The following is an 18,814-nucleotide window of genomic DNA, read 5'->3' on the forward strand; positions in this document are numbered from 1 at the left end:
TAAATCTTTACAATATATTGCGTGGAATGGAACATTCTTAATTTATTAGGAGTGTAATTGTAAATAGTATCTCCGTGTTTATATACTTAAATAAAACAAATTACCTAATAATTATATGATTCAACAAATTTAAATAGCGTACACAAATGTTATAAATACAGAATTGTTTATATTAAAGCGAATACAAATGAAAACATAATTTCTGTCTGATTTGCAAATTGTAGTGAACATCGTACAGAACTCGTGTGTGTGAATATCCGAACACTTATTTTAATCTGTTATACAGATATCAAGTATTATCTGTGATGAAGTCAACAAATGTCAAGTGAATTTAATTTAGAATGTCAAAATTGCGTGTTTGATGTAATACTTGCATATTGAATAAGCGGCATGCCCATGCATGATGCAAAATATTCTAATAATCGTCTTCATTAAATCAGGACATGCGATCAACCGTGACAAATGGAACTCTACCCGTTTAAATGCACAAACCGACCATTGGAAGTGATGTGATTGCTCGTGCAAATGCTACTTGTACAACAAAAGCATTTTCATGAACTATCTTCTAACTATCTAACGTAGGACAATGGCTGGTACCACTCTGCCAGAAAGAGTGGCTCAGATATATTACACATACGGTTTATTTTGCTCGTCATATCCATTTATTGCGATTGCGTTAGCTCTGTCAGTCGTCTTGCTATGTTGGTAAGCACAAATGTCTTACATTAATGTGTATACATTAAAAATAGAATAGAATTCCTAAATTAAGATTAACTATTATAAATTATACCTTACAGCTACCCATTACTGAATGTCCCTTTGCCCGGGAACATACCAACAATAGTAAATTTGCCGTGGAATGTTGATGAAACAGAAGGATTGTCAAAAGCAGATTGCTCTTCTAATAGTTGTTTACAAGGTAACTTGCTTTTAAACTGTTGATACGGGATCTATTAAAGTAGTACTTAAATTACTGAAATGTACTTTCAAGTAATTGTGTAACTACTTGTGAATTTGAAAGTAGCCGTTTTTTGTTACTTTGCACATATTTAGAAATCCTGTCTATTTCAGATGCTCCGCTACAGTTGGATATTTTATTTAATGAAACCCAGAGATTACCTTATATTTGGGGAAAGGATAAACCACTGCTTTATGTACAACAGATTATTATGAAGATAGGTAATAAAATCATTACAAAAAAATATTATTATATTTCTATAACTCTCTATAGGAGGTGTAGGGATAAAATAGTACAATTATGATAATAGTGCGGCTTATTACTTGTAAATCATGATTGTTTCCAGTTGTGATTGTGATGAACCACTGCCTAAATATATGTATAAAATGAATGTATGTTGTCTATAGATTGACGCCTCGCAAAACCATGTCATATTTAAAAATGTAATTTGTCTTGAAAATAATAACACATTTTACTGATCATTTTGAGTATATGATAATTCTTAAAAAGAATTTAAGAAAAATAAAATTAGCTTCTATGAAAATTAGTATTTATATATTTATATGTTGTTTATGGTATTTGTAGATTATATATAGGTTATATTTCTAAAGAATTATTAAATAATATTTATAAATTAAATAAAAATTAGTGTTTAGTTATTTACTATAAATTTTTCATACCTTTAATTTAGGTTTAATATTAATAAATTTTTATAGGGGTGTCACCGTGGAACAATAATTTAAAGTTATGGGATGCATTTAGAGGTCCATTACAAGAAGTATTTCGTTTGCTCGAAACAATCAGGAACCATGAAGACCTAGAAACGTGAGTAAAACATATATAAATAAACAAAGCGAGATTATACAACAATAATCTTTATCAGAGTAACCTTTTGGGTTATAGGTTAAACTTACTATTATATTATGTTAAATGTTTCCTTCAATGTAATGGAATAATTATTTTCAAAACATTTTGAAGATCATAAACTATAATATAAATTATAGACAGAATGTGCAGAGACAAATGGGGTTTGTTTTTATTTTTAATTATGTGACGTCATGATAGGTTTAAACAAATTCTCAATTCCTCCAAAGTTTTATATAAATACTTATATATTTATTTATTTATATACATGAAATATAGATTACAGTCATGGTAAATTTTTTTATTTATATTACATGCTGTAATATTTTTGTTTTTTTTTTGCTGAGCTTTATTTTTGTTTGCTCAGTGTTTAATAGCTTATAGTTATCCAATAATGATTGGTTCCATATTTCAACAGTTTCCTGTTTATATATATATGTATATTTTGACAACCTGTGTAGTCTGGTGGTAGCATACCTCTTTACTATTTGATGGTCATGAGTTCGATTCTTTGCATGGGTCAACAATTTGTATTTATGAGTATGATTGTTTGTATTTTCTATGTATTTATAAAAAAATATCTATATATTCATATTAGTTGTCAAGTAACCATAACACAAGATCTGCTTAGCGTGTGTTAGTCGTATCTAACATAAATAACATTTTTTGTCTGTCTGTCTGTTTGTTCCGGCTAATCTCTGAAATGGCTGCACCGATTTTGACGAGACTTTTTTTGGCAGGTAACTGATGTAATAAGGAGTAACTTAGGCTACTTTCATTTTAGAAAAAATCTTTTATTTTAGACAAATAAAGTTATATTCCTCGCGGAGTAAGTCGCGTGTACAGCTAGTTATAAATATAATAATGATCTACTTTATTGACAAGTACCAGTAGAATATCAGTAGAATGTTGTCCATTCTGCACTGACTTTCTAAATAGGAAAACTTGTTTCTTGAAAGCCAGTTCCTTCCAACATACTATGTACATATATAGTGTACATTTGTAATCAGATATTGGTTGATACAGGAAATAATAAATATATATATATATTTGTTTATAAAATATAAAATGCACACTATTTTTCAGTAAAAATACTGAGCTATATCATTAGTCATTAATATTAAATTATCAATTTTTTTTATTATTTAATATAATAATAATCAACCCATCATTATCTTATTAGCTTCTAGCTGTACCCGCAACTTCGTCCGCGTGGAATTAACTTTATTTTACTAAAATAGAAGATTTTTTCTAAAATAAAAGTAGCCTAAGTTACTTCTTATTACATCAGCTACCTGCCAGAAAAAGCCCCGTCAAAATCGTTCAGAATTAGCCGGAAACTGAAAAATAGACAGACAGACAAAAATTGTTAAAAATATTATTTTGGTGTATGTCCCGTATTTATATTCATATCCACGTAGTAAAAAACGGTTATTCAATATTATAAACAGACACTCCAATTTTATTTATACGTATATATATATATATATATATAGTACTGCGTTTGTGTGGGTAGATGTGTATGTTTTTTTTAAATATTAAATTAATTTTTAATTATGTTTTCATTATTAATACTTATTTGATTTTTTTTTATTTATTAGGGTAGGTAAATTTCCTATATATTTTCCCTTTAACCATAGTTATATATATATTGAGTTATAAAGAAAATTGTAACATTGTTGCAATAAATGCGTATTAGTTATTACTAATTAATGCTAATTTACAATTCTAGACCTATTACTCATTAGATAATGAAAGATTCATAGTTCTCGTTAATAGAAAATAATGACAACGATGTCTGTTTACACATGTATCCTATTTCTGGTCTGCCAGGGTTAGGCCACTGATAAAACTATTTGCTTTTGACAAAATTGCAATAGCGTATGCTGGTGGTCACTGTATTCTCAAAATTTGAATTTAAAAATGTATCTATATTATTGTATATGTATCTATATTGTATTGTAAACATGTACAACCATATTTGAAAAGAATACGAGTTGAGTTTATTGTCAGATCTTCTCATCTCGAAATCGTTCAGAACTGACGGTAGATTTGACATATCATAACAGTCTGTAATATATAGATTACTAGCTACTCGCCCGGGTGTACATGTATTATACATATAAACCTTCCTCTTGAATCACTCTATCTATTAAAAAAAATCGCTTGAAAATCCGTTACGTAGTTTTTAAGATTTAAGCATACATACGGACGGACAGACAGCGACTTTGTTTTATATGTAATGAAGATATTTTGATTTTATTGGAATTACACACCAGCAATCGACAGACTCGCGGTTGTCTAGCGGTTTAGCACACCTCTTTACTTCTGACGGTCGCGAGTTCGATTGGCCGCACGGTGCAAACATTTGTATTCATGAGTTTACAAATGTTTGCACCGTGTCTGGTCTGGGTGTTCTTATATATATTATGTATGTATTTATAAAAAAAAATATGTAAGTTTTTATATTAGTTGTCACAAACTCTGCTTACCGTGGGACTAGATGGCGCTATCTTAATTATCCAGAGGACATTATTTATTTATTAGTACCACCTATACAAATGCTAGTGGACATGTATTCTATCGCCCCTCCTATCGATCCCCCATCCAGTTCAAATAGGGATCGAAATTACGACCGCGTAAGCCAAGTTTCGAACCCCTAGCGGTACCCTCAGACTTAAGTCCTTCCGCAGGTTAGGACTGCCATCTGCACTCGCCCCTTATCGTCCGGTGAAGCTGTAAAGGCCAGCAGTGGCCAACAGTATCAGAGTAGTAAAAACAAATATTATATCACATTTACATTGTTTTCCGCAGCAACAGTACATTATTACAGCACTGCTACCAAATAGAAGACATCAAGAGACGGGACAGCAAGGCCAGTATGGAGCGAGTTTTGCCAGAGTACAGCTGCCTACTTTTGTCGCCTGCTAATCTATGGCAACAAAGTCTGCAAACGTTCTCACTGGACGCTAACATTGTTAACACTGTTTACAATTACCAGGTTATTACAATGTTATCTACTCTCGTCTAACCTATGAACTAGTTGTAACCCGTGGCTTCAGCATGCATAGTAAAGTGTATTCTATCATTAATGAACCTAAGAACATAGATACTGAGTTTAAACTCAGCCTACCCATACAGAGTAATTTGAGGCCCATGTATTTATTACATAAATGAATGTATATATTAGTCGGATCATAGGGTAATTGTTTTCTTAATTTAGTTTTAAACTACCTACCCACCCCGACTTTGCACGGGTGTACATGATTTATACATATAAAACTTCCTCTTGAATCACTCTATCTATTAAAAACCGCTTCAAAATCCGTTGCGTAGTTATAATGATTTAAGCATACATAGGGACGGACAGACAGCGACAGCGACTTTGATTTATATGTAATGATAAGTAGAAAGTTACTTATTTTCTACTGTTGTACTGCTGTACTTGTATATTATAATACAGTATTATTTATATAGGGAATGTACTCACAACAGATATTTTTGCATCATTTAACAATAAGGATAATTCCATTGTACCTACATATAAAGTCATAAATGTTAGGGACTATGATTATTCATTTAAAACAAATTTTATATTATTAATGCACAAAGCTATGCAGCTTCATTTCAACGAATTACCAATACAATCAGTTTCCGATCGATCCCCCATCCAATTCAAACGGGGATCGAAATTACGACGGCCTGAGCCGAGGTTCGAACCTCTAGTGGTGCCATCAGACTAAAGTCGTATCCGTCAGGCAGGAGTTGGCCTTCAGCCGCTCCATAAGTCCTTACGCGGGTTTGAAATGCCATCTGCACTCGCCCCCTATAGTCTGGTGAAGCTGTAAAGGCCAGCTGCGGCCAACAGTATAGAGTAGTCCGAAAAAAAAAGCAATCAGTTTCTAAAGGTAGCCTAAAGACGCGTTGATTCAAATTATGTGCTCGTTAATTAAATAATTTTCTACTTTAATGACACTTTATTACCTCATACAGTGTTAAATGTTGATTGTTTTCATTTAGTACTTATTTATTTGACGACCCCAGTAGTCTAGCAGTTTAACACACCACCTTACTTGCAATCGTCGCGGGTTCGATTCCTCGAACTGCACAAACATTTGAATTCATAAGTATTATTGTTTATGTTGGTCTGGGTGTTTTCTATGTATAATATGTACGTATGTACGAAAAAATATATCTATGTATTTGTATCAGTTATCTAGTACCCCTAACACAAGTTTTAGCTAGCTTAACTTGGGTCTAGATGGCGCTTTGTGAATTGTCCTGAGATTGTTGTTGTATTGCACAGAACCTGCAGAAAGGCAAGGCTTCAATTGCTGAGATGGCTTTTGGCATGCAGATGCGTGACACGGGCATAAAGCGATACCCACTGCGAGCACGTCCGCGTGTACTGCAATACGCGGTCACTATCTTTTACCAAAATCCTGATCAAAAGTAAGTTTCATTCATAGAATACAGTGAAACCTGGTTAAGTTAAAGAATTTATTCAAAACATTACAAACCGTTAAAAGTAAATCTACATTAGTTTATAAAAAACTAGCTACTCGCCCGGCTTCGCACGGGTGTACAAGTATTATGTATAAACCTTCCTCTTGAATCACTCTATCTTTTAAAAAACCGCTTCAAAATCCGTTGCGTAGACAGCGACAGCGACTTTGTTTTATATTATGTACTGATAATGTGATGGGTGCAAACAACTTGCACCCATCTCCAAAGTATTGTATACAATTTAAATAAAAACAAATGAATATTACTTCTAAAAAATACTCTTTCATGTAAGTCGGACCTAGATAAGTGAGAAACCTGTTTTTTTTAATGCATGATAATGAAGTGGTGTACCCGCCTGCGTTAACGGTTTACGCTGTCGGGGCACCAGTGGAGGATGATAAGATGAGCATGTGGTCAGGTCAGATAGCCCATCGTGACAAATTCACTAGCAATTTAACAACATTGTTTCCCGGGGGAACCGCGTGGAGGTCAACTTGGCATGGTACATTGTTAGCAATGGTATTATAAGTCCACATTACTAACAATTCACTTTTCCCCGAGAAACCTTTATTAAGAGTTGCAATGCGGTCCCAGTGCTTTTTCATTGAATTACCTCTGCTAACGTGACTTTTAGAACGTAGTTAAATGAGATTGAATTTTAAGATATTTTCGATGTTTACCTTTACAACTGGGACTCTGTAGCTGAATTCCCTGTATAAGTGAGACAAATAGATCAGATTGGGATACGTTTTGACATGTTTGTTTACAAACATTTGATTGTCTTTTCCTCAATTTTTTTTTTCGACACTATTTCAGAGACCTTTAATAATTGCTACATAATTCTTGGTGCCTTGAGATCCCTATTAACCAGGTTTTACTGTATTTAGCAATCTTTTTTTAATTTATCGTCTTACATAGTTTTATTGTTCATGGATTTCTGTTAGTTCCTAGTCGTAATATCTCCTGAACAATTCATATCCTAAAACATACGAAGGGGACAAAATACTAGTCAAGAATAAACCACATTGAATTTCAGATTACTTTTAAGTGGATTTCTCGGAATAATAGTATTTTGGTCAATTACTAACTCACATTCCAACCTCATTTTGCATGTTTGTGTTATATAACAAGTACCTGAATTAAGTAATACAAAGTCAAACTTCAATGCAAATGCCCCACAATGCGCAGTCGTCCATGAAAACTGCTAACACTATACATACGTAATATATTAACTTCCTATCTTTAACACTCGATATTTTATTACTCTAAACAAACTGTTACCCACACTTCTAGATCGTTATTAGTAATTCAGTACCAAGTTCACTGCTGTAAATGACGTTAGTAATGTGTTTTAACACCTGTTCCAATCAATATTATTTTTCACGTGATAAGTGTTAGATACGCAGTACGTTTAATAATCATACGTGTCATCCTTTTATCTGTTTGATTTCTCGAATACAACTGATTATAATTACAGTGATTCATACGCGTAATTATGCGCACAAAGATAACGTTCGTAACTTGTTTCAGATTTATACAATCTCTTACAAAAAAACTGAAAGAAATGTATCCACTATATCAAGACACGTACAAGCGTATCAACGAAGTCACCCTCATATATTACCCTGGGCAGTTTAATTACCACGAGCTTGTACCTCTAATGATTACCTTTGTTGGACTGTTCCTTTATGTTTATTTTTCTGTCCGGAAAATCGAATTCATAAAGTCTAAGTTGGGCTTGGCGGCATCAGCAGTGGCGACTATAATTGCGAGTCTATTAATGTCTATGGGCATTTGCTTCTACTTTGGCTTCTCGTTGAGCCTTCAGGGCAAAGAAATTTTTCCCTATCTCGTTATCATCGTCGGCCTCGAGAACGCGCTAGTACTGACGAAAAGCGTTACGACTACCGACTCACGCCTCGATGTCAAAATCAGACTCGCACAAGGTTTAAGCAAAGAAGGATGGTCCATAACGAAGAATCTTCTCACCGAAATAACAATATTGACCGTTAGCTTTTTCACATTCGTCCCGTTCATTCAAGAGTTCTCTATATTCATGATTGTGAGCCTTATATCAGATTATTTTATTCAAATGGTCTTTTTCGCCACTATCCTGGGCATAGACGTTCAGCGAATGGAATATTTTCAAGATAAAAGAAATAGGTTGCATTTAAAAGAGTACTTCACTGCGAATAATGCTTTGAATTGGCGATTCAATAAGAACTACGTAGAAGAAAAGACTTTCTCGCCCCAAAGGATGACCAAGTCGAAATCTCACCCGAGACTGAATGGGCTGGCGCATAGTAGTCCCACAGACGTTGTAGCGAAAAGAAACGCGAGTATTAGCAGCCAGGACAATAGAGTTCCCAAACGGATACGTCTCGTCAACATGTGGGCGAGAACGAGATTCTTTCAACGCGCGTTCATGCTGTGGATGCTTGTATGGATTTCTATGATTGTATACAATTCGGGGGTAGTCGAATACTTTATCATGAGTCCAGAGAAAACAGAAGGAAGCCGAGAATTAAATAAGAAGAATTATCAGAAGAAAGAAGCCAAACAATCTATGTTCATGTTTTTTAATGATACCGATAAAAACACTTTGAAATTTTCACCCTTGCTGGATTTAGCCAATACTGAGAAGACAGTTGATGCAAACGATACGATCATGTTGAAGCACTCGTCGCTTTCACGGCCCTGGTCCAGGTAACGTATTATCATTTTTTATATATAGCATATCTAAAATTCATCCAACATGTATTAATTTAGCGAGAATGTAATAGTATTCTATCATAGTACTAGCTTATACATCAGAAGAACATATAGGCTATAGGTTTCACCCGCGTGAAATTTATAGCCTATATGTTCTTCTGATGTATAAGCTATATGACTGTAAAGTTTCTTCAAAATCCGTTCAGTAGTTTTTGCTTGAAAGAGTAACAAACATCCATCTATACTCACAAACTTTCGCGATTATAATGTAAAGTTCCATTTCGCCCACTGTAGAATACGAAATTTCTGTAGCTATAGAGGTAATAATATAATCTATTTATTAGTAAATATACAGTACAATTTAATACATTTATCTTTTGATATATAGGTAAAACGGTGCCACGAAAGTATTGCAAGAAAAATAGAAAATGTCTCTTAGTTTTTCTATTTTTCCAGTAATGAATCGTAATTTAAAGGTACATTACGATTCATTACTAAATGACGAATTCTATAATATTACGGTTATATTAAAGTAAAAGGTTCACTTTTACTGTATTTTTTAATATACATAATTAAACGTTTCCTTTTTCTCGTTTAAAAATGTTTCTGTACTGTTACAATGTTTTGTAACGCTTACAAAGTCTCAACATTTCCTTCGTACATATTTATTTTACACAAGTGATTACAATATTACATCATAAGTACAGTCAACTTCATAAATATGAAGTGAATGAACAATATATCATAAACAAAGTATGAATTTTATCTTATCACTTGTTAATTATCATTTAATTGATATATATTGTAAAATCCTAGCGAGTCACTTTTTCAAATCTAACAGACAGTTTAGTTTGTATTTGTAAAATCACGACAAACGATATCATATTTGCCAGTGTTTATCAATATGTCACTTTGATCATCCTTGACGGTTACTTAGTTGCATTTCCGTATGATCGGCAATTGTGTGAGGGGAAATGATTAGTTGGGATCAAGAAGACGGCTGGGGTTGTCCTCTAAATATAGCCCTCTACAGACAATTCCGGTGACCCGCGCATCCGCTCTCGTTGCTCGACATCACTCCTGCTATCCTCATCGTATTATCAGTGAATCAGTGACTACTAATATATAATGTTTATCAATAATAGAAAAATATTCTAATAATAACCAAAACCGTAAGTGATAAATATTTCGATACATGAATAGGTTGTGAGTAATTTTTTTTTTATAGTTGTAAAAATGGAGTTCTGAAAGAAAAATCTCAGAAAGCATCGCTCTGGGGCGCCTAAAGTAGCTGTGGGAACCTACAGATAGTTCGTAGTATATTTGCAACTTTTTGCCATTTGATTATCTAGACCCAATTTGAACTGTTATTTATTGCCTCTTATTGTCTTATTATTATTAATATTATAAACGTGAAAGTTTGTGAATATGTGGATGTTTGTTACCCTTTCACGCAAAAACTACTGAACCGGTATTGATGAAACTTAACATTAATGTAGCTTTTACATCAGAATAACATGGGCTATAAATTTCACGCGGGTCAAATCGCAGGCACAGCTAGTATATAAATAAAGTATTATTATTATTATGACTTGTTTAGTTAGATGTCTCGAATAGAGATATACATACATATCTTTCATTCAACACTACTCCAGTTCCGGAGACGGTTGAAGTTCCACTGCATACAGACAAATTATTATCTTATATATAAAATTCTCGTGTCACAATGTTAGTTACCACACTCCTCCGAAACGGCTTGACCAATTTTTATGAAATTTTATATGCATATTCAGTAGGTCTGAGAATCGGCTACTATCTATTTTTCATACCCGTAAGTAATAAGGGTGGTCTACTCCTAACGTTAGTTTTAACACAATTTTTTATAATGTGGCATTAAAAAATACATACAACCCTAACTTTCACCCTTCTATCACAACCCCTATTGTTTAATAGCGATTATTAAAAATTAGGGGTTAATTCATAAGGCAATACAACGTTTGCGAGGTCCGCTAGTATACATATATATATTTATTGTTATAAATAAATTTCTGTTAACAAAAGTATTAGTATTACGTAGTTATATATATGTATATACATACTTTCTATTTAGTGTACTTTTTATTACATACCCGTACCTGCCGTATATTGATACGTGTATACAGTTTAGCTTTTCGGCATAGTGTTAGATTATAATCCAGATTTCTACGAAACTACACAGTCATCAAAATTTTTGTACTGATTGTAATTTGTCTTGTGTGCTAATAAATAACCTTGTACAATTGACACAGCGTCATCTAGTCCCACGATAAACAAAACTCGTGTAATGGGTACTAGACAACTGATATTAATACATATATTTTTTTGTAAATACATAATATACACCCAGGCCGATGCAAACAATCGTACTCATGAATGCAAATGTTTGCACCGTGCGCTTATAGAACCCGTGACAATCGGAAGTAAAGCGGTATGCATAATCGCTGGACTACCGAGGCCGTCTGATCTAAAATGTTCTAAGAACTGGAGTGGTACACTTAGATTGTGGAAACTGCTGAGGTTTTCTTACGAAACTACAGCATGGGGTTTTTCAAGAAGGGTATATTATGGTTTCTTATGGGTCGACAACGCGCACGAAACATCCCTGGTGTCTCAGGCGTACAGAGGCTACGGTAACCATTTACTATCAGATAGACCGTTTGCTAACATCTGATATATAAAATTGGCTTGACCGATTTTGATGAAATTTTATATGTATATTCAGTACGTCAAAGAATAGGTTTATAACTAATTTGTATACCCCTAAGTTTTAGGGTGGCTCACACGAATTTTCTTTAATAATTTTTTTGGTAAATTTTTTTAATTATTATTTTTTATTATGACATTAAAATAACATACAACTCTAAATGTTCACCCTTCTATCACCAACCTCTATTTTTTTTAACTAATAAGATAATGCCATATTTTATTTTATATATGGCAAAACAACGTTTGTCGGGACAGCTAGTCGTATTATAAAAAAATGTACATATTGGGATTGAATGTTTCTGCTCCAGGTTGTCCCCGTACCACTGGTCGACGATACTGTCGCAGTACAACGAGTCTGTAGCGGGACGATACGCGGTGGTACTGCCACCGGTGTTGGTGAGCCACCGTGTGGGCCCCGAACTGGCGGCGTCCCTGCGGGGCCCCGATGAAAGGGACCCCCCACCGCTCAGGTGGCAGGCCCTCGCAGCCGCACTAGACCCTATCGACATACTGCCCGGTAGGTAACTACTACCATACTTTACTTCATTTTATATCATATTTACACCTACATATATACACAATGTAAATAGACTAGTATTAAAAATAAATTTATTATACTATACTTCATTTATTGTTAGACATACATACACCCACATAAATACACAATGTAAATAAACTGAATTTACATACATACATACTTATGTAATGGTGTTAAAAAAAAGAAGAATGCCTGGTAAATAACAACAACTTACTATACTTTATTTAATGTTAGACATACATAACTACATAAGTACAGAACGTAAATAAACTAGCATTAAAATAAAAGAATGCTCGGTAAAGAACAACTAGTATACTACACTTAATTTAATTTAATATTAGATATACACCCACCTAAGTACACAATTTAAATAAACTGGCATTAAAAAAAAGAATGCCCGGTAAATAACAACTACTATACTATACTTAATTTAATATTAGATATATACCCACATAAGTACACAATGTAAATAAACTAGCATTAAAAAAGAATGCCCGGTAAATAACAATTACTATACTATGTTTTATTTCACGTTAGACATACACAACTACATAAGTACACAACGTAAATAATCTGGCATTAAAAAAAAGAGTGTCCGGTAAATAACAACTATTATACTATACTTCATTTAATATTAGATATATACCCACATAAGAACACAATGTAAATAAACTGGCATTAAAAAAAATTATGCCCGGTAAATAACAACTACTATACTATATTTTAATTAAGGTTAGACATACACAAACTACATAAGTACACAACGTAAATAAACTGTTATTAAAATAAAAGAATGTCCGGTAAATAACGACTACTATACTATACTTTATTTAATGTTAGACATACACTACTACATAAATACACGACGTAAATAAACTGGCATAAAAAAGGAAATTCATTTGTGTTACTTCCTAGTTCTAAATTAAATCTGTATACTGAACTGAACATTTTAGCCGCTTATGAACGTTAAATTTTTATACAATACTTTTTCCCTACCGAAAATGTACTACATAAATATTTTTTTTTATTTGATAATAGATATAAAGATGTAGATTACAGATAAATATATATATTAATATATACACAGTGCCTTACTGACTTGTAAGTTATTAATAAACCGAAAAAAAATCATATCAGATCAGATATCATATCAGACCAACACACACACTAGTGTTACCTACAAATTATGAAAACTAAACTTATTAAGTAATATAAAAGTGGATTCATATAGAATACTAGCTGTGCCCGTGGTTTTACCTGCGTAAGCTTATGTGGTATTCTGATGTATAAGTTATATTACTGTGAAGTCTCATCAAAATCCTTTCAGTAGTTTTTGCATGAAAGAGTAACAAAGATACATCCATCCATATATCCACAAATACACACATATATACTACGTTGTTGCCTAAATTTGTCAAATTCTAGTCTAACTTCTAAACTATCTGTTTACCCAAGAGCCGAGTATGGGGCAGATTACTGTAACACAAATTCTCCTAGCGCAGGTTGCCTTCCATTCTCTTATATTATTATATTTATTGATAATATGATGATGCTGTTTATGGTGAATAGTAATGGAATAGAATGAAATATTTTTTTTATTATTATTTAATATACGTTTTATATATCTCCCTTTTTACAGGGGTAATACATTCAAACAGGCAAGCCTTAGCCAAGCGTGGATGAGTTATATGAGGATGATAAAAGTGAAGACGTAAAATTTTTATTATTATTATTATACATACTGTTGTAGTTTATTCATGTAGTAATAAGAAAAAAGACTAGGTAAACGGAGAAAAATATATATTAATATAGACTACTGACATAACAGAATATAATGAAAGTGTAGTAACAAACAAGAATCTACAAAAGGAACTATAAATTTTAAATACAAATTTAGAAAATAAAACATTTCTTCATTAGCCAGTTACAACATATACTCAAAAACTCTTGCATTTATAATAGGTATTATTAAGAAGACTGTAAAATAACTGCGTGACTGTGTTTGTTTGTGGAGGGTTTTTGAAAATGTCTAGTTAGGAATATCATTCTATTTTCCTGTAACGTATGTAAACCATACAGTATATAATCATGTATCTATCTAGACTACCAAATTTATTAGGTTGTTCGGAAAGTAAATTCGTTTTTTCCTAACTTAGGATTTCATTGTATTTTTTGCACTCAACTTCACACTTAAGCCATATAATTTTTATATGCTTTGAGAGCTCATATAGCAAGGCTTGTGTGTGAAAAATTAATTCGACGCAGTAGTTTTTGGTTGGTGCCCTTTTAAATATGAAGAGCCATAAGCAGCATTTTCGACATATCTTACTGTTTTACTACAGAAAGGTCAAAAATGCTGTTCAAGCCAGAAAGAAATTGACCGATGTGTGTGGAGAAGGTGTGTGAACAGTACGCCAGTGCCAGAACTTTCGCTAAATTTTGATCCGGCAATTTGATAAATTTAACCTCAATCCCATCTCAGAATTAATTGTAATTTTTCACACACAAGCCTTGCTATATGAGCTCTCAAAGCATATAAAAATTATACGGCTTAAGTGTGAAGTTGAGTGCAAAAAATACAATTAAATCCTAAGTTAGGAAAAAACGAAATTACTTTCCAAACAACCTAATAATTTCATTTAATTAAAAAGATTGTTTCTTAAAATTTTTGTTCTGAAACTTTAGAGAAAATATTTTCTCCGTTTTTCGCAATAAATCAATACTTATTTAGTATATAAATAAAAACTGGATTTGAACTGTTTAAATAAAACTCTTACATTTGATATTCCATTAGAGTTGGAATGTTTATTTTGAGTTCTTAATGGTTTAGAGTTTAATAATAATAATAATAATAATAATATCAGGACAATTCACACAGCGCCATCTAGACCCAAGTTAAGCTACATAAAACTTGTGTTATGAGTACTATATAACTGATACAAATACATACATATTGTCTATGACATAACTTTTTAATTGTCTATTTTTAATATAATTGTCATAGATTTCATTGTAGTGAAACGATGACACTTCACGTACCTATATAACATATATACCTAATCTAAAATAATTCATTTTATTATTTATATATATATATATTATTACACACAAAGTTGTGTCACAAACACTCGTAAATAAATACATATATTATACATAAATAATATCCGGAGCATTACAAACAATCATACTCATGAATACAAATGTTTGTGCCATGCGTAAACCACCGAGGTCGTCAAAGTAACTGCTTAGTTGTATTTTTTTACTTCTATTACACCAAAGGTATCAATATGAAACTTCACTATAAGGGTCTACTGACTGTGACTCTAGTGTTCACGAGTCCATAATATTAGATATCTACAAGTTGTCCCGGCAAACGTTGTTTTGCCATATAAATTAATAACGCTATAAAAAAATAGGGTCTTGTGATAGAAGGGTGAATATTTAGAGTTGTATGTATTTTTTAATGACACATAATATAAAGAAATGTAAATAAAAAATTTGCCCACAAAATTAAAAAATAATGGTAGGGGTGGACAACCCTTATCACTTAGGGGTATGAAAAATAGATAGTAGCCGATTCTCAGACCTACTGAATATGCATATAAAATTTCATAAAAATCAGTCAAGCCGTTTCAGAGGAGTATGCTAACTAACGTTGTGACACGAGAATTTTATATATAAGATTAAACAAGGTACCAAAGATGTGAATGACAGGTCTTTTACATACGCGATTTGTAAATCAACTAATTCAACAACGACAAAGCTTATTGTATACTTGCTGTGACCGCGACTTCGTCCGCGTGGAGTTTAACTTTGTTTACTGAAATAAAATAATTTTTCTGAAACAAAAGTAGCCTAAGTTAGTCCTTGTTACATCAGCTACCTGTCAAAAAAATTCCCGTCAAAATTAGTCCAGACATTTCAGAGATTAGCCGGAACAGACAGACAAAAATTGAAAAATATGTTATTTTGGTGTATATATACGGTATTTGTATTCATATGTATGTAGTAAAAAAACAGTTATTTCAATATTACAAACAGACACTCCCAATTTTTTTTATATGTATAGATGACGTATTATCGTTTTACGTATGCATATTTTTACCATATTGTTTTCACGAAAATATATTTGACCTTGTTATGGCAAGCTAGATTTTTATCTATTCACAATAAAGTCACTTTTTATTCGTATTTTTTACTGTTAAGCCATTCCGTAACTGTCACAATAAGATCCTGTTAATAATGTATACATGATACACAAACTATACTATTGTATGAAAATAGTTTTCATTCGTGTTACTTGTTTTGTATCAGTTATCTAAAATACGATTGGAGAACAAACGAAGATGGTGCAACGGCGTCTTCAACTCACCAACTGTACTATAAACAAATCTCTTTTATATTTTTTTATAAACTATTTATTATCTTCAGGCAGACTTTGAACGTGTTCTAATACCGATTGAATCGTTTGAATAATTAATTGAATAGTGCTGTTGGTAGTTTGTATTCATACGATTCGACTTGAAAAATGTGAATTTACAATGATTATTTAAAAGAACAACACGCAGGTTTCTTTCTCGTTCTTCTTGTGATGAGACAGCTTTCAGAATGAGCGGTACATTAAAAAAATTGTTATGACTATTAAAAAGTGATTAAATTAATTTCATTTGAATAAACTATTTTCTATCCTATTCTGATAGTAATTGTCCTCGAATATTTCACGTAATATAAGTTTATTCGAATATTGACACCATATCTATAATATATTACATTAAATAAATGAATACACCATTTATATATATCTCCAGCACACATATAGCAATCAAAAGGATTTAATAAACAATATTCACCATCATCATCTGTTTCTTCCTTATCCCATTTATTTTGGGTCGGTGTAATATGTTTTTCTCTTCCATTCATCCCTGTTCGCAGTCATCTCGTTATTTACTTCCTATCTGACCATATCATCTTTCACACAGTCCATCCATCTCTTTTTAGCATTTCTCTACCTTTACACATTAGCATCTATATTCATATGTAACACCATCCTTAAAATATTCAATAAACGATAAAAAATTATATGTATTTGCAATATATAATATATATATATATATATTAAATGTTTACTCAGTATTATGCGTCTAGATTTATGTATGTATATATATTATTATTATTATATATATATTTATATGTATGAAGGTATCCGCAGAATACAATAATTGGTATAATCCAATATATAATTTAAAATTTAAAATTTATTTTTGTTATTGTTGTGTACCAAATAAAATGATTCTCTTTCTTTCTTTCTAAAAATGAAATCAAACTTTGAATCTACTGTATTTAAATTCATTTTGACGTGTATTCAATTTCAGTTGGACCGCGTAATTGCCTGATGTCGTGCAGTGTAAATGCTGAGCGGTGGTCATGGATTTCTTTCTTGTTTTCAGACTTTGAACTGATCGAAGGCAAGACTCAGCAGCTTCAGTGGGGGAAGGGCGCCGAGCTTCCTATTTACCCCACGACGCCTATGGAAATATTGTTGTTGGCTATTTTATGTGCCATAAGTGTAGCAGTCATTGCCTACATGATGGTGGTCCTTTACAGGTATAAAATATCTTATTTTGCGATTGTTATTATACATATGTATACACACAATCATAATGTACATTATTTAGCTTAATCTATGTTCGGCCCAGTAGTTTTTGCGTGAGAGAGTAACAAACATTCATACTTACAAACTTTGGTACAAAACGTTTATAATATTATTAAGATGGTATTCAACAAACTAAATGGTATATATATACCATATAGGTTACAGAGATATCTGTAATGTAAAAAGATACCAATACAATATACATATATATATATATTGCATTGGTTTCTGTATTTTGGCCATTATATTTTTATGTTTAGTTTTAATTAAAGATATTTTTGATGGTTGACTGGAAGAGATCTCTTTTAGAGATAAGTCCTCCTTTCTTAACATTATTTCTAATTAATATACTGTGAAATGTATTTAAGTACAATAAATAATATATAATAAGATTAGGATATAAACATCATCTACTTAATTCTAATCTACACTGCCTGCTGCTGTAACTAATTTAACTGTATATTTCAACGTTTGCCAAACTACTAATATTAATAATACTTACTTTTCATAATGAACTTGCGACCAATCCCGGCTGAGCGTAACACTCTTGTATTATACATATAAACCTTTCTTTTGAATCACTCTGCCTATTGCTGGAAACTGCATTGAAATCCGTTGCGTCATTTAAAAGATATAAGCGACTAGACCGCTGCGGCGACTAAATTCTATGTGAAGATAAATATAATAGATATAGTATACTAGATGAGACCGCAGTTTCACCCACGTTCCATTTCAATAAAAAAATATAGCCTATATGTCATTCTGATGCATAAGCTATTTTACTGTGAAGTTGAAAGAAAATCGGTTCAGTAGTGTTTGCGTGAAAAAGTAACAAACA

General features: G+C 32.1%; 1 protein-coding gene across 1 annotated transcript in view; it reads left to right on the forward strand.

Moving 5' to 3' along the window:
* The first annotated feature begins 371 nt into the window (after window positions 1-371).
* Window positions 372-18,814, forward strand: part of LOC131853005 (sterol regulatory element-binding protein cleavage-activating protein) — a 48,185-nt gene continuing 29,742 nt past the window's right edge. The window contains exons 1-9 of the mRNA XM_059203789.1: window positions 372-705; window positions 798-919; window positions 1,072-1,179; window positions 1,675-1,783; window positions 4,637-4,823; window positions 6,129-6,274; window positions 7,859-9,034; window positions 12,094-12,302; window positions 17,771-17,927. Of these exons, the coding sequence (XP_059059772.1) occupies window positions 587-705; window positions 798-919; window positions 1,072-1,179; window positions 1,675-1,783; window positions 4,637-4,823; window positions 6,129-6,274; window positions 7,859-9,034; window positions 12,094-12,302; window positions 17,771-17,927 (2,333 nt within the window). The 5' untranslated portion in view covers window positions 372-586. The remainder of the gene's footprint in view (window positions 706-797; window positions 920-1,071; window positions 1,180-1,674; window positions 1,784-4,636; window positions 4,824-6,128; window positions 6,275-7,858; window positions 9,035-12,093; window positions 12,303-17,770; window positions 17,928-18,814) is intronic.

Source organism: Achroia grisella, unplaced genomic scaffold (assembly GCF_030625045.1).
Source record: "Achroia grisella isolate CSIRO2021 unplaced genomic scaffold, CSIRO_AGI_Agris_v1 utg874, whole genome shotgun sequence".
NCBI classification, from domain to species: domain Eukaryota; kingdom Metazoa; phylum Arthropoda; class Insecta; order Lepidoptera; family Pyralidae; genus Achroia; species Achroia grisella.